Raw genomic sequence first — 23354 nt, 5'->3', positions numbered from 1 at the left:
CTGCCAGTGTGCTATCAGCGATAATTCTGTCTAGAGACCCACTGTTGCAAGGGAGAACCCCCATGCTAGGGCTGGGAGGAGCAAGGATAGACCATCTGGCCAGTGGAGATTGCCTATGGTGTTATAAATTAGCCATGTTGTCTGAGTGAGAATTGGTACAAAGGGAACAGCAGCATTCGTTTTCTAAGTTGTTGGCCTAGGGGTCAAAATACTTCCATTGTAGCTTGTGCAGAGAGAATAAAGTGTGAGCTTCGATTAATTATGAGTTATGTAGTGAATTGCTTAACCTCGTTTTATTGATGAATGGTCAACACTGTTCTTCAAGTGCAGTTAAGTGTTTTAATCCTCATCCACACAAATCGTTAAATCGTTAATCCTGTAACGATGTGGTCAGTCAGCACAGATTTGTTAAGAAACTGTCATCTCTGGCTTAATGGATTTATTGATGGGATGTTGGCAACACTGATGTATTACCCGATCACCATCTTGAACCACTAATACCTGCCAGAGATGGAGGGGGTAAATGTTCAGGGTAGTGGGTGTCAGTCAAGGAGTTTTTAAATCCAGAATGGTATTGACCTTCTTTGCTTGTTGTTGGAGATGTACTCATCCAGTCAAGTGGAGAGTATTCTACTACACTCCTGTTGTGTGTGGTAGATAGTGGTGAGGTTTCGCAATTGAGCTGAATGAAGAAGTGTCACTTTGAGATTTCCAGCCCCTGAACAGCAACAGCAACTGACTATGACTTGGGTTGATTCTGGTTTTCAGGATATAGCAAGATTAGTAATGGTTTGGTAAGATTATTTGACCTAGTGTATATAATTTTACTGTGATGAATTCCCAGACGCAGGCTAATCAGAAAATTGAGGCCTGTAGAATCCAAGGAAAGTTACATCCAAAGTTGACTCACTGGCAAAAAGCAAAAAATAATGGTTGACAGATGTTTTACTGATTGGTAGGCTGGCCATCAGGGATCTGCAATGCTGACTGCTCATCCTTTACTTCGTGTAAAAGTTAGACAGGAGTAGGAAATTCTGTTAGTACGTTTGAAAAATCCATGTTACTTACATTGTCACAACGCGTGCTGGCAATATTGGAACCCATCTGCGGAATAAAGACAGACTCGGCATAGAGGTGACAACTACAGTTTATTCGTAACAATTCCAACAGAACATTGGTGGCTCGGCCGAGTGACACCGGGAGATGTAACATCCTCAAAACTAGAGTGATGCCCTCTGGAGCTTAGCTCTTTACAGGGTCATCATGGTGTGGTCCTCTCATGGTCAAGGTGTGGCTCCAAATGAAGCTCCAGATCCAACGAATTCTCAACAGAGGAGCGGAGAGAAGGTGATGACAGTCCATCACAGGCAAAGCCCTCCCCGCCACTGAACACATCTACAAGGAACGCTAGCATGAGAAAACAGGATCTGTTAAGAACCCCCACCATCCAGGGCATGCAGTCTTCTTGCTGCTGGTATCAGAAAGGAAATACCAGAGCTTTAGGTCATACACCACCAGGTTCAGGTACAGTTACTACCCTTCAACCATCAGACTCCTGAGCCAGAGTGGATAACTTCACTCAACTCAACGCTGAACTGATTTCACAACCTATGGAGTCACTCCACAGCTTAGTATCAATTATTTAAGTTTTTTATTATTTACACAGTTTGTCTTTTGTACATTGTTTGACAATTGTTGTTGTATAGTTTTTCATAAATTCTATTGTATTTCTTGATTTTCTTCAAAAGCCTACAAGAAAGTAAATTTCAAGATAGTATACGGTAACATATACAATATACAAATTTACATATACAAATTTACTTTGAACTTTGAGCATTCTTACAATCTGTAGAATATAGAACAATATAGTATAAAGCCAAGAGATTCAGTATGTACTGTATATTAAGAATAAAAGGGTTGCTTGAGAGAGAATGGATCAGCACGTGGGACCAAATGCGTGTGATTTTTAATATATCTCAGTTTTTACTGAGTTTTCAGTTTTTACTGTGGATTAGGGGGTAATATGGCAGCATCACGGTTAACACAACTCCATCACAGCTTGAGCCGTTCGATTTGGGCATCCTCTGTAAGAAGTTTGTATGTCTTTCCTGCGAGTGCTTCAGTTTCCTCCAGGAGCTCTGGTTTCCTCCCACAGTCTGAAGATGTACCGATTAGTAGGTTCATTGGTCATTGTAAATTGCCCTGTGATAGATGGCATCCGTTAGTCTCGCGAGACCATGGATCTGCGCCTAGGAAGTCTTGCTTCAGTCCCTCTCCAGGGCGCAGGCCTGAGCAATGTCATATGGAAGACCGGCAGTTGCCCAAGTAGCAAGTCTCCCCTCTCCACACCACTGATGTTGTCCAAGGGAAGAACAAGGGCCGATACAGCTTGGCACCAGTGACGTCGCAGGAGTTGCCAGAGCGAGGTTGAAGGCAACGTTGGACTGCCTCAGGGACTCCAGCTCTGGATTTGTCCTCAGGGTTTACTCCCGAAGCCTTTCCCATGAGTGGGTATGGCCACAAGGCAGAGGAGGTTTGAAATCAGAGTTTTCCCTCTCATAGAAGGACTGCCTTCCCAGGCTGACGAGCCATCTACCCTGTGATTAGACCAGGATTAAATAGGTGCGCTTCTGGGCAGTGCGTCTTGGTGGGCCAGAAGGGTCTGTTCCGCGCTGTTTCACTAAATGATGTAAGTTAAAGAAATGAGGGAGAGTATAGTGTTGTCTTAGACCACATACACATTAGCTGGGAAGAGTTTACCAGAAGCCTTAGAGTGCATCAAGGTGGGTATTTTGGAAGCCAGGCAAGTACTTGCAGAGATATTTGCTTCATCTCTCATCATAGATGAGGTTCCAGAGGACTGTGGAACAGCTAATGTGGTACTATTGTTTAAAGAAGGGAGCAGAAATAAGCCAGGAAACAGGAGACCTGTGAGTGTAACATCAATGGTGAATAAACTGCTTGAGGGGATTCTGAGGGACAGGATCTGATTTGGGACAGTCAATACGGTTTTGTACGTGGGAAATCATGTCTGATAAATCAAGTACTTCTAAGTAGGAGGATAGATGAGGGTAAGGTTAGGCAGTGATGTTGACAGTCAAGGTGCTCTCCACAGTTCAGCTATAGAAGTTGGCAAGAGTGTCTGGTGACATAACAAATATTCTCAAATTCTTTAGACTAGCCGCTGTCATTCATTCATGATTGTATCCGTGTGTTGGGCCCAAGTTGATCCTCTGAGATGTTGATGCCTTGGAACTTGAAGCTGTTCACTATTTCCATTGCTGATCCCTTGATGAGACTGGTGAGTTCTCCTGACTTCCCCTTCCTTGGACTTGCTGCCATTGAGTGGGCTGTTAATGTTGCGATACCACTCAATCTGCTGATGTATCTCACTCCTATTATCAAAGTTCAAAATAAATTTATTATCAAAGTACCTATTTGCCACCATATACAACCGTGAGATTCATTTTCTTGTGGGCATACTCAATAAATCCATAATAGAATAATCATAATAGAATCAATGAAAGACCACACCAACTTGGGCGATAAACCAGTGTACAAAAGACAACAAACTGTGCAAGTACAAAAAGAAAGAAATAATAATAAATAAATAAGCAATAAATATTGAGAGCATGAGATGAAGAATCCTTGAAAGTAGTCTATAGGCTGGGGGAACATTTCAATGATGGGGCAAGTAGAGTTCAGTGAAGTTATCCCCTTTGGTTCAAGATCCTGAATCCTGATGGTTGAGGGGTAATAACTATTCCTGAACATGGTGGTGTGAGTCCTGAGATTCTTGTAGCTTCTTCCTGATGGGAGCAGCAAGAAAAGATCATGTCTTGGATGCTGGAATTCCCTGACAGTGGCTGCTGCTTTCCTGCGACAGCACTCTGTGTAGATGTGCTCCGTAGAGGGGGAGGGCTTTACCCATGACGGATTGGGCTGTATTCACTACTTTTCATAGGATTTTTCATTCAAGGGCATTGGTGTTTCTATACCAGGCTGTGATGCAGTCAGTCAATATACACTCCACCACACATCTATAGAAGTTTGTCAAAGTTTTAGATGTCATGCCGAATCTTTGCAAACTCCTCAAGAAGTAGAGTTGCTGCTATGCTTTCTTCATAATTACACTGTTACAAGAATCATCTCTTGCAATAGTGATCAGTGAGGCGCAGAGAATCTGTATTTTCCAACAAGTAACTTTCATTGTCTCAACTAAAAGGCATGTGAGTTTACAAACTAACTACCTGTGTGCACCCTATTAGAATTCGCTGTCCATCCATGAACAGTCAATGAAGAGAAAGGGTACTACCTGGGAAAGGAGTCTATGCTGGTTTGGCATTCCTCGCGGTCCTGATCTCCATCCGTCTGTGAGGTTGTCCTCATCCGCGATGGTTGGCCTCTGGTTGCTGGAGAGTTATTGCCCCTGCTTATTTGGAGCTCCTGACTCTTACCGTATTCCTTATTAATTGAACTGGTGGATCGCCATCCCATTGTGTCAAGATCACCTGACCTACCTGGGTCACCTGCTTACTGGTTGTAGTCCAGGGCTGCAACCAACATTGTTTCATAGTTCTGCCCACCCCAGCCTTGTCTGTTTGTGTCTTTCAACTCTGATTGGTCTAAGCCATTTAAATGAGGTGACCCAGACAGAGTCTGACGAGATTACGGATTTCTTTATTGGTAGGTCTGGCATTTTACTTAAGTAGTTACTCATCTGAGAATGGTCTCAGGTTTAGTAGGTCATTACCTGAAGTTCCTTGTGTCCACATTCAGTTGCTCTGATTAGATTATCCCAGAGCAGGAATCAGTTCAGAGTCCACAAAACGGGGCAAAACAGAGACAACTGGTTTGTCTGCTTCCCCTGTCCTTGATTCATCAAATCGACTAATTCTAGTTTCTTCTGACCAACAGCACTTGCATGCTGGGCCCAGGACAGGGCCTCCAAGATGATAACACTGAGGAATTTTGAAATTTCTGACCCTCTCCACTTCTGAGCCCCCAATGAGGGCTGGCTCATGGAGTTCCAGTTTCCTCCTCTGGAGGTCAATAACCAGCTGGTTGTTCTTGCTGACATTGAGTGAGAGCTTGTTGTTCTGGTACCTCTCAGCCAGCTCCTGACTGTATATTTCTCTGATCATTATTACTGATTTAATTCAGATGTTCGGTATATAGTTGAATTAAAATTTTCTGATAACAGTGCTCCAAAAACATTTTCCTTTCAGCATCCCCGATGGCTGTGTAACGGCAAAACTGATCCAAAATCAAAACAATTGTTGCCTACCTGCAAACGTATGAACTTGTTATGCTTGCGTGACATGTCCACAGCTCCAGTGATTGCTCTAAAAAGTCAAACCCTTTACTTGATCCTTTATTAGCAATTAGTGAACGTATAATTAAGCATTATTGAGCATTATCTCAGTGGTCAGCAAAGAAATTACCTCTGCTGACCCCAGGCTAGAAGCGGCCACGAAATAAGCATGATTACAAAGGTAATTCATCTTCGCTTTTACTGCGCCCCCACTGATGGGATGAATTTCCTTAATAAACACGTAATGTAGAATACATGGCTCCAACAGGCTAAATGTGGAAGGTACCGACATCTTCTGTCTAGTTGTATCTGTTTATTCAGTAAGCAAGCACTTTGTCAGTTTATATTGGCAATAATCTAACTTTCTGTTTTCTCCTAGATCCACAGTTTGTGGGATCAACATTTGTCAGAGAAAATGAAGGAAGTGGTGACGATGACAAACTCTACTTTTTCTTCAATGAGGCAGCTCGAGAGTTTGATTACTTTAAGACCCTGCGAGTTCCGAGGGTGGCCCGTGTTTGCAAGGTCAGTTTGGGACCCTCCAAACCCTTCAGATCTGTTGACACAATTTCTGCGGAAAAGAACAAAGACTTCACCAAGAGGGTTATGCTCTTCATGCAGAGGGTGGTGCAAGTGAGGAACGAGCTGCCAGCAGAAGTACTGCATGCGGATTTGATTTCAACACTTAAGAAAAATTTGGATAGGTACACGGATGGGAAGGGGGTGGCAGGATGGAAATGCATCTCTTCCAAGAAGGTGTAGTGTGTTCCTTCTTTCCGCCAGCCTGCAGGTCACCCTTGGGCAAGGTGTAGCACCTGCTCAACCCCCAGATCAGAGTCATGTGAAGCCATGGGAGCAGGTGGTGGATGGTCGTATGAGCAGCTGGTGCAGATCACAAGTCCTGGTTATGCAACCACTGACACTAGGCAGACAATCTCAGAAGAGTATTGATAATGGCTGGGGTCACCCATCTTGTAAAGACACTGCTCAGTAGAAGGCAATGGCAAACCACTTCTCTAGAGAAATTTGCAAGAGCGAACTTAGCCAAGACTATGATCACCCAGCATAACAGCACATAAAGAATGAATGACGTAGATGGAGGGCCAGTGGCAGGCTGATGGAAATAGGCAGAATAATAGTTCAGCATGAATGAGACGGGCCAAAGGATCTGTTTCTGTGCTGTAGTGCTTTATGACACTACAATCACAAGGGTGATTGATAAGTTCATGGCCTAAAGTAGAAGGAGTCAATTTTAGAAAACCTAGCACATTTATTTTTCAACATAGTCCCCTCCCACCTTTACACACTTAGTCCAGCGGTCGTAGAGCATATGGTTCTTGAAGCTCTAGAAAGTGTCCACAGATGGGTGATTGATAAGTTCGTGGCCTAAAGTAGAAGTTGATGAGTTATACAGCTCTCATTACATGCACATATAGGTCAACTCTTTTCTGAAAGTTTGAAGTTAACAACTCATCTCCTTCTAACTTAGGCCACAAACATATCAATCACCTCTCATAAGAATACTTTTGATTGAACTCAACTCTACTTCATTTTAACTATATCTCTTTAGAAGTGCTTTCTCTATATTTTTGCCACATTTCTAAGGTGACTGAATTCAACATGTTGCAGAATCATCATTCTCGATTCACACTCCCCTGATAGTAAGGACCAAGATGTTGGAGATCGGAACAAAGCAGGAAATTACAGATTGGTAATAGCGAAATTATTGGAAAAGATTCCCATAGACAGCGTCTGCCCAGATCTGGAAAAGTGTGTACTTATTAGGAGTAGTCAACATAGTGTTGTGGAGATCCAATTTCACAGTTCGAGTAAGTGCCAAAGATGTTTGAGTGTAGGTAGTGGTATATTATCTACATGGACCTTAGTTTGATGAGGACCTCCTTTTTAGGCTGGCTCAGAAGATTAAGTCACATGGAATACAAGGCGAGTTGATTATTTGGACTGACAGTTGGCTTGCATGTGAAAGACAGAAGGTAATGGTGGAGTAGGGCATCCTTCGTTGGAGGTGCTCCGCATGAATCCCTGCTGGGATTCTCATGTAAATGATATAGATGACAGTGCACATGAGAAATGATGGAGTTGTGATTAGTGAGAAAGGTTGTTGCATGATATAGCACAATATAGATCAGTTGGAAATGGCAGATGGAATTTAATACAGATGAGGTATAATTTTGGGGGTCAAATCTAAGAAAATTGTACAAAATACAGTAATGCTCTTACAATCATTTTTATATATTTGTCTCAAGTTCTAGGCTTGTATTAGCTGGAGTGTAGAAGAATGGAGGGGGGAGGAATCTCGAAAGAGTGGACATAGAGAGTACGTTTCCTATAGTGGGGGAGCCTAGGACCAAAGGACTCAACCTCCTAATACAAGGAAGTCCCTTTAGAATAGAGGTGAGGAGGAATTTCTTTAGCCAGAGGCTGGTGAATTTGTGTAAGTATTGCCACAGAGTGCTATGGAGACCAAGTCATTAGGTATACTGAAAGCAGAGATTGGTAGATTCTTGATTAGTATGGGTGTCAAAGGTTATGGAGGGAATATAGGAGAATCGAGTTGAGAGGACTAATAAATTAGCCATGATGGAATGACACCACAGACTCGATAGGTTAAATGGCCGAATTCTGCTCCTGTCTTATGGTCCAAGTTCTCCTGAGAGTTGAGGATTCAAATTTTGTTCTTTTTAATGATAAAAATCCGTAAGATCATAAGATGTAGGAGTAGAATTAGGCCATTTGGCCCTTCAAGTCTCTCCGCCATTTAATCTTGGCTGATCCTTTTCTTTCCCCTCCTCAACCCCACTCCCCAGCCTTCTCCCTGTGTCCATTCCAGAATCCATCAAGCTCTGCCTTAAAGGCACCCAATGACCTGGCCTCCACAGCTGTCTGTGGTAATAAACTCCTTAAATTCGCCATCCTCTGGTTAAAGAAATTTCTCTGCATCTCTATTTTAAATGGACGCCCATCTATCCTGAGGCTGTGCCCTCTTGTTCTAGTCTCCCCCATCATGGGAAACATCCTTTCTATGTCAACTCTTTCTAGGCCTTTCAACACTCAAAAGGTTTCAATGAGATCCCTCCTCTTCCTTCTAAATTCCAGCAAGTACAGATCCAGAGCTATCAAACGTTCTTTGTATGATAACCCTTACATTCCCAGAATCATCCTTGTGAACAGCCTCTGAACCCTCTCCAATGCTAGCACATCCTTTCATAGATGAAGAGCCCAAAACTGTCCACAATACTCAAAGTGGGGCCTCACCAGTACCTTATAAAGCCTCAGCATCACATCCTGGCGCTTGTATTCTAGACCACTTAAAATGAATGCTAACATTGCATTTGCCTTCCTCACCACCAACTCTACCTGCGAGTTAACCTTTAGGGTGTTCTGCACAAAGACTCCAAAGCCTCTTTGCATCTCAGATTTTCGGATTTTCTCTCCATTTAGAAAATAGTCTGCACATTTATTTTTACTATCAAAGTGCATGACCAGGCATTTTCCAACATTGTATTTCATTTGCCACTTTCTTGTCCATTATCCTAATCTGTCTAAGTCATCTTGCAGCCTACCTATTTCTCCAACACTACCTGCCCCTCCATCAATCTTCATATCATCTGCAAACCTGGCAACAAATCCATCTATTCCATCATCTAAATCATTTATATACAGCATAAAAGAAGCAGTCCCAACACAGACCCCTGCAGAACACCACTAGTCACTGGCAGCCAACCAGAAAAGGATCCTTTTATTCCCACTTGCTGCCTCCTACCAATCAGCCAATGCTCTAACTTGTAATACCATTGGCCCTTAACTTGGTAAGCAGCCTCATTTATGGCACCTTGTCAAAGGCCTTCTGAAAGTCCAAATATACAACATCCACTACATCCCCTTTATCTATCCTACTTGTAGTTAACTCAAAGAATTCCAACAGGCAAGATATTCCCTTAAGGAAACCATGCTGGCTTTGTCCTTTCTTGTCCTGTGTCACCAAGTACTCCATCACCTCATCCTTAACAATTGACTCAAGATTTTCCACACCATTGAGGTCAGGCTAACTAATCTATAATTTCCTTTCTGCTGCCTTCCTCCTTTCTTAAAGAATGGAGTGACATTTGCAATTTTCCAGTCCTCTAGCACCATGCCAGAGTCCAATGATTTTTTGAAAGATCATTACTAATACCTCCACAATCTCTTAACACTATCTCTTTCGGAACTCTAGGGTGCAGTTCATCTTGTCCTGATGACATATGTACCCTTAGGTTTCAGCTTTTGAGCACCTTCTCCCTCGTAATAGTAACTGCACCCAGTTCTCATCCCTCACTCCCTTCAACATCTGGTACACTGCTAGTGTCTTCCACAGTGAAGACTGATGCAAAATACTCATTTAGTTCATCCAGCATCTCCTTGTTCCCCGTTGCTATTTCTCTGGCCTCATTTTCTAGTGGTCCTATATCCACTCTCATTCCTCTTTTATTTTTCACATATTTGAAAAAGCCTTTGCTATCCACTTTTGAGATTGTTTACTAGCTTGCATTCATATTTCATCTTTTCCCTCCTAACAATTCTTTTAGTTACCCTCTCTAGGCTTTTAAAACCAGTTTTCTGTCTTACCACTAATTTTTGCATTGTTGCATACCCTCTCTTTTGCTTTTACATTAGCTTTGACTTTAAATTCTTTTTTAAGTCATTAGTTATATTAATGCATTTTAACTGCTCATTCACTTCATAAGTTCATTAGGGTTAGGAGGATGTCACTGAATTCCTTGAGCCTATTCTGTCATTCAGTGAGATAATGTCTAATCTGCGATTGAACTTCACATATTTTTCCTGCAGTCCATGATAATCTATAAAGATTGTCAGCTGTTCCTGTATATCAACCATTGTAATATATCTTTTTTTAATCCAGAATGATATTGGTGGCCTAAAGACACTTCAGAAGAAATGGACTTCTTTCCTTAAAGCCCGTTTGGTGTGCTCTGATGAGGAAAATGAGATGTATTTTAATACAATTCATGATGTATTTACGCTGCAGCAGGACCCAGGTGATGCAGAGTCCACTGTTTTCTACGGAGTCTTTTCCACAAAATGGTGAGTACGGCCTGCAAGAAATATCTAATTTCAGTGGTGTGGATTTCCACGTGTCTGACAGCTCAAGGAAGATGTACTTTCAGTGGCCGCATGTAACGTGGAAGCAGGTTCGTGGGTTTGGTAAACGAGATAGAAAACACTGACTACAAATAAGTATATTAATCATTTATTTATAAACTGTAAAACTTCGACCAAACATTTAAGTTCCCTTAAGTTACACAAACTGCAAAACTGAATATTTATCAAACAGATGGATGGTTTGTTACCTTCCCAAGTTCTATGAGGTACGCTTTAGAGAGGAAGTCTTCTGCACGTGCTATTCTTTATAGCTGGAGTGTTTGAAACTGGATACTGGATGTCGTGGCACACAATCCAACCCGGAAGAAAGCAGCTGCAGTTTTCAAATGCACCAATCAGAGTTGATATGGCGGAGGTGGTTTTCAGCTGACAAATAAGCTACACCTCCACACTACACCACATTATTAGAGACCTCCTGTACCTAATAGAGAGACCACTGAGTGTATGCTCATGGTCTTCTGCTGCTGTAGCCCATCCACTTCAAGGTTCGACATGTTGTGCGTTCAGAGATGCTCTCCTGCACATCACTGTTCTAATGTGTGGAGGAAACTGGTGCACCCGGAGGAAACCCATATGGTTCCCTCGCATTGCCTTCCTGCCAGCTTGAGCCAGCCTGGCCATTCTCCTCTGATCTCTCTCATTAGCAAAATGGTTTTGCCTACAGACTGCTGCTCACGGGATTTTTTCTGTTGTTTGCAACATTCTCTGAAAACTCTCTAGAGTTTTCTACGGACTCCACAGACCCCTCAGTTAACGGTGGGGGTCCATTGCATAAAAAAGGTTGGGAACCCCTGCTGTGAAGACTGTTGTGCATTAATATCCCAAGAGATCAGCAATTTCTGAGATACTCATATCACATTGTCTGACACCAACAATCATTCCATGGCCAAAGTCACTTAGATCTCATTTCTTTCCCATTCTGATGTTTGGTCTGAACAACAACTGAATCTGCTTTAAGCATTGACTTGCTGCTTAACTACTGGGAGTACTATCTGACTGTTTATTGGATCTCAAGGAATATAAGAACCACATCTGTCCTTGACCAAGAATGTTTTCTATTATAGATTTGGTTCCCTTTTAGAACTTCAGCTTGGAGGGTATTTTTAAATTCACCCATACATCCAACACTCTCTTTGACCTCCTACCATCAGACAGGAACTACTGTAGCATTAAGTCAAGAACTGTTAGGATGGCAGACAGCTTCTCCCACAGGTCATGAGACTGCTGAACTCAGGTCTCATCACACATGAAGCGCCAGTAGCGTTACATTGGTTATTTTTTTTTTACTTGTTTTGTAGATGCACCTTATGCAAAATATCTATCTTCTGGAATATATTTTATTATTTGTTAATTTACTTGTGGGGTGATATTACTTTGTGTGTTATGTGTGAGTTATAGGTACAGTATTGTGCACCTTGGTCCACAGGACTGTTATTTGTTTGGTGGTATACATGTATGGGGTGGAATGACAATGAACTTGAAATCACGATATTTGCTAAGTAGTAAAGACTACAATGGGGAGAAATAATGTTCTTGTTTAAACTGCCATTTCTTGTCTCCAGGGGCAACCAAGTTATTTCTGCAGTGTGTACCTACAGCATTAAGGAAGTGAATCATACTTTCCATGGGTCATACATGGAATATAAAGGCGAAGCAAGGAAATGGGTTGTATACGAGGGTGAAGTTCCGGATCCCCGACCTGGCATGGTAAGTGGAAGCAGTAGCACAGTAAGGAATTTCCAAACAGTGAAACACTGCACCTGGAAATGAGGAAAACATTGTTTGTTGGTTTTTCAAATATGTAAGACCATTTTTAAGGTCTTAAAAGTAATTTTCAGGAGACACAAGAGACTGCAGCTACTGGAATTTGGATTAGAAGTTAAACTGTGGGTCAAGCAATATCTGTGGAGCCGAAGGACTGGTGGATGTTTTGGGTTCAAATCCTATTAAATGTCAAAGTGAAAGGCAGGGGTGAGACAGAGGCTGGTAGATGTCTTGTGGAATCACGTACAGGGTGTGGGTGACAGATGGAGCCAGGGAGGTTAGGGAGAGAGTAGGAGAATTAAATTAAAAGGCTGATAGGTGACAGATGGAAACCTCAAGTTAAGAACAAGAATCAGAAATGGATAACTTCACTAACCAAAAAAACCTGACTCAGCCCAACACTGAACTTACTATCTTTCCTTTTGGTTAGTCCTGACGAAGGGTTTTGGCCCGAAACGTCGACAGCGCTTCTCCCTATAGATGCTGCCTGGCCTGCTGTGTTCTATCAGCATTTTGTGTGTGCTGTTGTCCGCAACCTATGGACACACCTTCAAGGGCTCCACAACTCATATTCTCAATATTTATCCCTTATTTATTTATTTATGTATTCATTTATTTATTTATTCATTTATTCATTCAATCATCTATCTATCTATCTATCTATCTATCTATCTATCTATCTATCTATCTATCTATCTATCTATCATTATTAGTTTTTTTTGTATTTCCAAAATGTTTTGTCTTTTGCACATTGGTCTGTCTTTGTTGAGTGCAGTTTTTCATTGATTCTACTGTTTTTCTTCTATATATATATATATAAAATAATCAATGCCCACAGGAAAATGAATCTCAGGGTAATTGGTGACATATTTGTGCTTTGATAATGAATGTATTGATAATAATGTGTTCATCAGCACAGGTACAACATGGGCTGTGTGCTTAGCCCCATGCTCTCTTTACTAACACTTAAGACTGTGTGGCAAAGCAGAGCCCCAATGTCATATTCATATTGATGACAACACCACTGTTGTTGGCTGAATCAAAGGTGGAGACGAATCAGCACATAGGAGAGAGGCTGAAAATCTGGCTGAGTGGTGCCACAACAACAACCTGTTTACTCAATGTCATCAAGACCAAGGAGCTGATTATTGACTTCAGGAGGAGGAAACCAGAGCTCCATGAGACGGTTCTTATCAGGAATCAAAGGTGGAGAGAATCAGTAACTTTTAATTCCTTGGTGTTATCATTTTAGAGGACCTGTCCTGGGCTCAGCATATAGGTGCAATTACGAAGAATGCACGGCGGCCTCTACTTCCTTGGGAATTGTGAAGACTCTGTATGATATCTAAAACTTTGACAAACTTCTATAGATGCATAGCAGAGAGTATATTGACTGGCTGTATCACAGCCTGGTATGAAAACACCAAAGCCTTAAACGGAAAATCCTACAAAAAGTAGTGGATACATCTCAGTTCATCACGAGTAAAGCCCTCCCCTACACGGAGCATTGTCGCAGGAAGGCAGCGTCCATCATCGTGGACTCCATCACCCAGGTCTTGCTCTCTTCTTGCTGCTGCTATCAGGAAAAAGGTACAGGAACCACAGGACTCACACCACCATGTGCATCTACAGATATTACCCCTCAATCATCAAGTTCCTGAACCAAAGGGGATAATTTCACTCAACTTGCCCCATCTTTGAAATGTTCCCACAACCTATGGACTGACTTTCAAGGACTCTTTATCTCACGGTCTCGATACTTACTGCTTATTTATTTATTATTATTATTTCTTTATTTTTGTATTCATAGTTTGTTGTCCTTTACACATTGGTTGATCGCCCAAGTTGGTGCAGTCTTTCATTGATTGTGATATGGTTATTATATGGATTTATAGAGTATGCCTGCAAGAAAATGAATCTCAGGATTGTATATGGTGACATATATATATATTCTGAAAATAAATTTACTTTGAACTTTCATCATCTTTCGTGTAATGTGATGAGCTAAACTGAATGCAATACTCCAGCTACAAGCTAATTAGTCTTATTCTGGAGTCTTCAACTCAGCTCATAAACTCAACTCAGTACCTCAGCTAATAAAGGCAAATGTGACTTCCTCCACCTCCACTGGCCTTATCCACTTGTGAGGCCACTTTCAGCGAGCTGCAGACTTGATCCCCAAAACTCCACCGTACATCCTGTCACAGAGATCTCCTTTCTTCTCTCTTCATGCTCCTCTGAAATTTAAAACATGCTTATTTTTTCCTTTTCCCTGTCAGTTGAGAAGTCATCGACGTGCAGTATACACTGTTTACCCCCAGCATTCTTTTGTCTTTATTTCTGATTTCCAACACTTGCAAATTTCTCCCTTTTCACCTCTCTGTATTAGAATTCACAATTGCATTGCGTCAAGGTGTCAAGATCAGGGGCCAATGATTTCACACTGCAAGGATGTCCCTTTAGAATGAGATGAGTAGGAATTTCTTCAGCCAGAAGCTGGTGAATTCATTGCCACAAACGACTGTGGAGGCCAGATCATTGGGTATATTTGAAGCGGAGGTTGTTAGGTTCTTGATTATTCAGTATGTCTCAGATTGAGTGGTGGAATGGAGGTGTTGCTATCAAAAGAGGTGTAAGGTGCTCCTTCCCTCCATTAGCCTGCAGGTGGGCAAGGTGTAGCACCTGCTTAGCTCCCCACCACACCTCCGCTCCAATCAGGTCACGTGAAGCCATGGGAGCAGGCCTAATGTGATGGTTGTTTGAGCAGCTGGTGCATATCACAAGTCCTAGTTATGCAGCCATAGATGCCAAGCAGACAATTTCTGTCTTGTAAAGACACTGTCCAGATTAAGACAATGGTAAAACACTTCTGTACAAAGATTTGGCAAGAGCAATCATGGTCATGGAAAGACCATTATAGTCTACAGCATATGAGCATAATGAACGATGTCAAAGGTTATGGGGAGAAGGCGGGTGAATGTGGTTGAGCAGGATAGTTAATTGGCCATGATAAAATAGCAGAGCAGACTCAATAGGCTGAATGCCCTAATTCTGTTCCAATGTCTTGTGCCTAATGGACAAGAAAATGCAACTTTTCATATAGAGGGTTCTGTGGAATTTTCCAGCTCAGAGGGCATTAAAAAGGGCTTGAACATTCATTTCTGAAACCATTATATTTTTGAGCATTATGGGAATCAGAAATAGGAGAATTGGAAGGGAGTGATGGCATTAAACATAGCACAGCACAGTGTAGGCTCTTTGTCCTTTGATGTTGTGCTATCCTATCTAGACATACTCCAGGATCAATCTTGCCCTTTCCTCTGACACAGCCCATAGCCTTCCATTTTTCTATCATCCATGAGTCTACTCTTAGATGTCCATATTATATTAACCTCTGCCACCATCCCCAGCACTGCGTTCCAGGCACCCACCACTCTGTGCGTTGTTGAAAAAAACACCTTCCTCTGACAACTCCCTGTTGCTTTCCTCCATTTGCCCTCAACAGATGTCCTCTGGTATCGGCCGTTGCTGTGCTGGAGGAAAAAGATGCTGGCTGTCCAATCTGTCTGTGTCTCTGGGCAGAAGGACTGTTAAAATCCCAGTACTCATGGTGGTGTAGTGTTTAACGTGACGCTGTTACAGCTCGGGGTGTTCTGGGGTTAAGAATTCAATTCCAGCACCGTTCTGTAAGGAGTCTCTGTAGGTCCTTAGAGTGTCATTTGAGCTACAGTGCCCTGATAAAGTATTCAGCCCCCACAACTATTCCCACCTTTTACTACCCCATTTTCTAAATTCAAAATATATTGAAGTAGGTTTTTTGAACTGTCAAATCAGAAGAAAAATTTCAAAATCTGTCAACAATTTACTAAATATTTTTTATAAAACAAAATTATGAGGCTGTAAAAGTATTCGTCTCCTTTGTAATTACTACGCTAACTTTCCTACCTTACCGACTCACCCAATTTGTTAATGTAGAAAATAGGAGAATCACCTGTTTTCCATGAATCCATAAGAATAAATATCCTCTCCCTCTGTGAGGTCCGACAGTATGGTATATTTTCAGCAGGCCAAACCAAAATGAAGGCAAAGAGCATTGAAGACAAGTCAGGGAAATGATAATAGAAAAGCACAAATCTGAGGAAGGGGACAAGACCATCTCAAAGGCACGGAATATTCCTCAGAGCTCAGAGGCAATACTTGGTGGGAAAAGTGGAAAAAATATGAATCCACAGTCGCACTGCCTTGGTCAGGCCTCCCCTCTAAACTTAGCCCCCGGAGAAGAATGGCATTTGTAAGAGAGGCTACCGTGATGCCAACAGTCACTCTGAGTGAGCTGCAGAAGTCAGCGGTTACAACTGGAGATGAAGTTCATGGCTTCACAATCTCTAAGGCCTGGCACAAAAAGGGCATTTATAGACAATAGACAATAGATGCAGAAGTAGACCATTCGGCCCCTCGAGTCTGCACCGCCATTCTGAGATCATGGCTGATCATTCACTATCAATACCCAGTCCCTGCCTTGTCTCCATATCCCTTGATTCCCCTATCCATCAGATATCTATCCAGTTCCTTCTTGAAAGCATCCAGAGAATTGGCCTCCACCGTCTTCCGAGGCAGTGCATTCCACACCTCCACAACTCTCTGGGAGAAGAAGCTCTTCCTCAACTCTGTTTTAAATAACTGACCTCTTAGTCTCAATCCATGCCCTCTGGTACTGGACTCTCCCAACATCTGGAACATATTTCCTGCCTCAATCCTATCAAATCCTTTAATTATCTTAAACGTTTCAATCAGATCCCCTCTCAATCTTCTGAATTCCAGCGTGTACAAGCCCAATCTCTCCAATCTCTCTGCGTAAGACAGCCCTGCCATCCCAGGAATCAACCTAGTGAATCTACGCTGCACTTCCTCAATTGCCAGAATGCCATTCATGAAAAGTGGCAAGGAAGAAACCCTGGCTAAAAAGGAGCATTTCCTTGTCCGTAAGGAATTTGCAAAGCATCATTTAGAAGATACTGTAGCAACGTGATCAGACAAGACTAAAGTGGAACTTTTTGGCCTCAATGCCGAGTGGTACATGTGACATGAATTTAACACTACCTATCAGCCTGGTAAAACCATCCCTACTGTAAAGTTTGGTGGAGGTAGCATCATGCTATGGGAATGCTTTTCAGCAGCAGGGACTGGAAATCTGGTCAGGATGGATGGGAAGATGACTACTGCTTGATACAGAGAGATTCTGGAAAAAAGCTGCTAGCATCTGCCAGGTAGATCGTCTTTCAGTAGGACAACAACCCAAAGCACACTGCCAGAGCAACCACGGAGTGGCTCAAACGAAGGAGATTGTTGCCCTTGAGTGGCCCAGTCAACCTGACCTTAACCCGATCAAATATCTCTGGCAAGACCTCAAGATTGCTGTCCACCGCTGCTCCCCAAATAACCTGGCACAGCTTGAGCAATTTTGCAAGGAGAATGGGCAAATTTTGCTCCATCAAGTTGTGGAAAGCTAAAAGAGACTTATCCAAAAAGACTACTGGCTGTAATATCTGCAAGGGATGATTCAACTAAGTATTGAGCAAAGGGGGATGAATACTTTTGAACTGTTAACATTTCAGTTTTTGAATTTTAAAGATTTTAGTGCTTTACAATTTTCCCTGTTTTTTTGGGCTCTACTGTGGGGGGAAAAAGGAACAGGTGATTCATAAATAAAAATTCTCATTTAAATTGATCAAAATGCCTGGTTGTAATACTCATGAGAACAAAGGGTTTGGGGATGAATACTTTTCCGAGGCACTGTCTATGTAGAGAATTAGGATGAGGGGCACCTGAGTGAAAGGGACCTGGTTAAGAAACTATCTGACTGTGGCAAACATTGTTAAAGAATCCGAGTGATATTTTTTGTGTTTTATTTTAGTGCATCACTGATGAGCTGAAAACGAAAGGCTATAATACAACGTTAGATCTTCCAGACAACGTGCTAATGTTTATTCGAGATCATCTGCTATTGGCAGGAACTATAACTCCAATTGATAAGAAGCCACTCCTAATCATGAAAGACACGCGGTATTCCAAGATTACTGTCCAGAGAGAAAATTCCCAAGATGGTTCGCATTATGAAATTTTGTACTTGGGAACAGGTAAGAAGCTGTACCCTGTCTTCTTGTATATCAGTGGTCAGCTTTCTCCTTTGCTGTTTGGGCGGTAAAGGAAACATACACTCAGTGGCCAGTTTATTCGTGCACCTAACCCAGTGGCCGCTGAGTGTATGTTCATGGTCTTCTGCTGCTGTAGCCCATCCGCTTCGAGGTTTGACCTGTATCCTGTTCAGTATTTAAGTTACTGTCGCTTTCCTGTCAGTCTGAACCAGTCTGGCCATTCTCCTCTGACCTCACTCATTAATAAGGGGTCTTCACCCACAGAACCACCACTCACTGAATGCTTTTTGTTTTTGTACCATTCTCTGAAAACTTAAGAGACTATTTGTGAAAATTCCAGGAGATCATCAGTTTCTGAGATACTCAAATCACCCCATCTGGCACCAACAATCATTCCATGGTCAAAGTACTTAGAACACATTTTTCCCCCATTCTGATATTTGGTCTGAGCAACAAATGAACCTCTTGACCACGTTTGCATGTTTTTACACAGTTAGTTGTTGCCACGTGATTGGCTGATTAGATATTTGCATTAACGTGCAAGTGTATGGGTGTACCTAATAAAGAGGCCACTGAGTGTCCCCCCCCCCCCCCGGTGGAATTCCTTTCAAAAGCATTTTGTGGATTGACAAAACATTATGGTCTTCTCAATGATACCCAAAACGTGAGAATCAATATGAAAGTTGCTTTTCTTGCAGTTCCGGAGACAGCAATAGAACTTATACCAAGTAGAATTAATTCCTCTTGACCTGAAGCACAGGAAGGGCATCATAGAAACAGAAAAACAGAAACATAGAAAACCTACAGCACAATACAGGCCCTTTGGTGTACAAAGCTGTGCCGAACAAGTCCTTACCTTATTATTTACCTAGGGTTACCCATAGCCCTCTATTTTCCTAAGCATGTATCTATCCAGGAACCTCTAAAAAGACCCTATCGTATCTGCCTCCACCAGCGTCAGCGGCAGCCCATTCCACACACTCACCACTCTCTGTGTAAAAAAAAAACAACAAAAAACGAACAAAACATGCCTACCTCTGACATCTCCTCTGTACCTACTTCCAAGCTGTAGCTCCCTAAAACTGTGCCCTCTCATGTTAGCCATTTCAGCCCTGGTAAAAAGCCTCTGACTATCCACACGATCAATGCCTCTCATCATCTCGCACACCTCTATCAGGTCACCTCTTATCCTCTGTTGCTCCAAGGAGAAAAGGCTGAGTTCATTCAACCTATTCTCATAAGGCATGCTCCCCATCCAGGCAAGATCCTGGTAAATCTCCTCTGCACCCTTTCTATGATTTCCACATCCTTCCTATAGTGAGGCGACCAGAACTGAGCACAGTACTCCAAGTGGGGTCTGACCAGGGTCCTATTAGCTGCAACACTATCACTGTGCTCCAAAAATCAATCCCATGAGGCCAATACACCATACGCCTTCTTAACCACAGCGTCAACCTGTGCAGCAGCTTTGAGTGTCCTATGGACTCGGACCCCAAGATCCTTCTGATCCTCCATACTGCCAAGAGTCTTACCATTAATGCTATATTCTGCTATCATATTTGACCTACCAAAATGAACCACTTCATACTTAAATGGGTTGAACTCCATCTGCCACTTCTCAGCCCAGTTTTGCATCCTATCAATGTCCCGCTGTAATCTCTGACGGCCCTCCACACTGTCCACAACACACCCAACCTTTGTGTCATCAGCAAATTTACTAATCCATCCCTCCAATTCCTCATCCAGGTCATTTATAAAAATCATGAAGAGTCCCAGAAGAGATACCTGAGACACACCACTGGTGACTGACCTCCATTGCAGAAAATAACCAGTCTACAACCACTCTTTGCCTTTTGTGGGCAAGCCAGTCCACAGAGCAATGTCCCCTTGGATCCTATGCCTCCTTACTTTCTCAATAAGCCTTGCACGGGGTAGCTTATCAAATGTCTTGCTGAAACCCATATACACTACATTTACTGCTTTACCTTCATCAATGTGTTTAGTCACTTCCTCAAAAAATCCGATCAGGCTTGTAAGGCATGACCTGCCTTTGACAAAGCCATGCTGACTATTCCTAATCAGATTATGCCTTTCCAAATGTTCGTAAATCCTGCCTCTCAGGATCTTCTCCATCAACTGATGTAAGATTCACTGGTCTATCATTTCCTGGGCTGACTCTACACCATTTCTTAAATAAGGGAATAACATCCGCAATCCTCCGGAACCTGTCCTGTACCCATTGATGATGCAAAGATCATCGCCAGAGGCTCAGCAATCTCTTCACTCGCTTCCCACAGTAGACTGGGGTACATCTTGTCCGGTCCAGGTGACTTATCCAAGTAGATGCTTTCCAAAAGCTCCAGCACATCCTCTTTCTTAATATATACATGCTCAGGCTTTTCAGTCCTCTGTAAGTCATCCCCACAATTGCCAAGATCCTTTTTCCGATGAATACTGAAGCAAAGTACCCATTAGGTACCTCTGCTCTCTCCTCTGGTTCCGTACACACATTTCCACTGTCACACTTGATAGGTCCTATTCTTTCATGTCTTATCCTCTTGCTGTTCACATACTTGTAGAATGCTTTGGGGTTTTCCTTAATCCTGTCCACCAAGGCCTTCTCATGGCCTCTTCTGGTTCTCCTAATTTTATTCTTAAGCTTCTTCCTGCTAGCCTTATAATCTTTTAGATCACTATCATTACCTAGTTTTTTGAACCTTTTGTAAGCTCTTCTTCTTGACTAGATTTACAACAGCCTTTGTACACCACGGTTCCTGTACCCTACCATCTTTTCCCTGTCTCATTGTAATGTACCTATGTAGAACTCCACACAAATATCCCCTGAACATTTGTCACATTCCTGCTGTACATTTCCTTGAGAACATCTGTTCCCAATTTTTGCTTCCAAGTTCCTACCTGATAGTCTCATATTTCCTTTACTCCAATTAAAAACTTTCCTAACTTGTCTGTTCCTATCCCTCTCCAATGCTATGGTAAAGGAGATAGAATTGTGATCACTATCTCCAAAATGCTCTCCCACTGAGGGACCTGACACCCGACCAGGTTCATTTCCCAATACCAGATCAAGTACAGCCTCGCCTCTTGTAGGCTTATCGACATATTGTGTCAAGAAACCTTCCTGAATGCATCTAACGAACTCTACCCCATCTAAACCCTTCATTCTAGGGAGATGCCAATCAATATTTGGGAAATTAAAATCTCCCACCACGACAACCCTGTTATTATTACACCTTTTCAGAATCTGTCTCCCTATCTGCTCCTTGATGTCCCTGTTACTAGTGAATGGTCTATAAAAAACACCCAGTAGAGTTATTGACCACGTTCTGTTCCTAACTTCCACCCACAGAGACTCTGTAGACAATCCCTCCATGTCTTCCTCCTTTTCTGCAGCCATGACTATCTCTGATCAACAATGCCACACTCCCACCCCTTTTGCCTTCCTCCCCGTCCTTTCTGAATCTAAAGCCTGGCAGTTGAAGTAACCCTTCCAGCCCCTGAGCCATCCAAGTCTCTGTAATGGCCACAATATCTTAGCTCCAAGTACTGATCCACGCTCTAAGCTCATCCACTTTGTTCATGATACTCCTTGCATTAAAATAGACACATCCCAAACCATTGGTCTGAGCGCGTCACTTCTCTATCACCTACCTATCCTCCCTCTCACACTGTCTTCAAGCTTTCTCTATTTGTGAGCCAGACGCCTCTTCCTCTGTCTCTTCAGTTTGGCTCCCACACCCCCAACAATTCTAGTTTAAACTCTCCCCCTTGCCCTAGCAAAGCTACCCACCAGGATACTGGTCCCCCTGAGATTCAAGTGCAACCCATTCTTTTTGTACAGGTCACACCTGCCCCAAAAGAGGTCCCGATGATCCCTGCCCCCTGTTCCAATGCCTCAGCCATGCGTTTATCTTCCAACTCATTCTATTCCTGTGCTCACTCATGTGGTACAGGCAGTAATCCTGAGGTTCCTACCTATGTCGTTGGTACCAATATGTACCACGTCCTCTGGCTGTTCTCCTTCCCACTTCAGGATATCGTGGATGCGATCAGACACATGCTGGACCCTGGCACCTGGGAGGCAAACTGCCATCTGTGTTTCTTTCCTGCATCCACAGAATTGCCTGTCTGACCCCCTAGTTATAGAGTCCCCCATTATTGTTGCCATCTCTTCCTTTCCCTACCCTTCCTGAGCCACAGAGCCGGACTCTGTGCCACTGTTGCTTCCCCCAGGTAGGCTGTTCCCCATAACAGTACTGAAGCGGGAGTACTTATTGTAAAGGGGGGCAGCCACAGGGGTACTCTGTAGCCTTTGACTCCTGCCCTTCCCTCTTCTGACTGTTACCCACATCATGGTTGTCTTCTAAATTATAATGCCGTCACTTTTGGGCAGAGGGTGGAAGAACCTATCCAGAGTTCTGAAGCTGATTATTAAGTAGCAGCTTTCCTGTTTGGACATCTGGATAAGATCAATTATGGTGTCTCTTTGCCGCAGAGTATTCACAGCATCGTTGATTGGTTATGGTACAGAGAGGGGCCATTTAACCCACAATGTCTGCTGTCTATCTCTAGTTTCATGCCTTCTACAACTTGAATGCAGTTTGAGATGTAGCAACACCGACTGACTGTCTGAAGGTTATTGATATGCCTGTATTCTTGACAGTCTGTTCCTCTTAAAGCTTTCCTCCGCATTTTAAACTTTTGCCCTCTAGTTCTTGCTGTGGAGGGAAGACTGAATGCATTCACCCTATCTAAGCCCCTATTGATTTTTATACACTTCTATAAGATCACCTTAAAGGCAGGGGTCCCGACCAGTGGTCCATGGACCCCTTCCTTAGTGGTATTGGACCATAGCATAAAGAGGTTGGGAACCCTCTGCTCTACGGAATAAGGTCTAGCTTGCCCATCCTCTGCCTCAGGCC

General features: G+C 42.7%; 1 protein-coding gene across 2 annotated transcripts in view; it reads left to right on the top strand.

The window, feature by feature from the left end:
• Positions 1-23354, top strand: part of sema4f (sema domain, immunoglobulin domain (Ig), transmembrane domain (TM) and short cytoplasmic domain, (semaphorin) 4F) — a 174555-nt gene that overhangs the window by 130912 nt on the left and 20289 nt on the right. For both annotated transcript variants that reach the window (XM_059965774.1, XM_059965775.1), the window contains exons 7-10: positions 5694-5839; positions 10236-10417; positions 12058-12202; positions 18174-18396. In XM_059965774.1, the coding sequence (XP_059821757.1) occupies positions 5694-5839; positions 10236-10417; positions 12058-12202; positions 18174-18396 (696 nt within the window). The remainder of the gene's footprint in view (positions 1-5693; positions 5840-10235; positions 10418-12057; positions 12203-18173; positions 18397-23354) is intronic.

This window comes from Hypanus sabinus, chromosome 3 (assembly GCF_030144855.1).
Source record: "Hypanus sabinus isolate sHypSab1 chromosome 3, sHypSab1.hap1, whole genome shotgun sequence".
NCBI classification, from domain to species: domain Eukaryota; kingdom Metazoa; phylum Chordata; class Chondrichthyes; order Myliobatiformes; family Dasyatidae; genus Hypanus; species Hypanus sabinus.
This window is presented reverse-complemented; position numbering and strand designations above follow the sequence as displayed.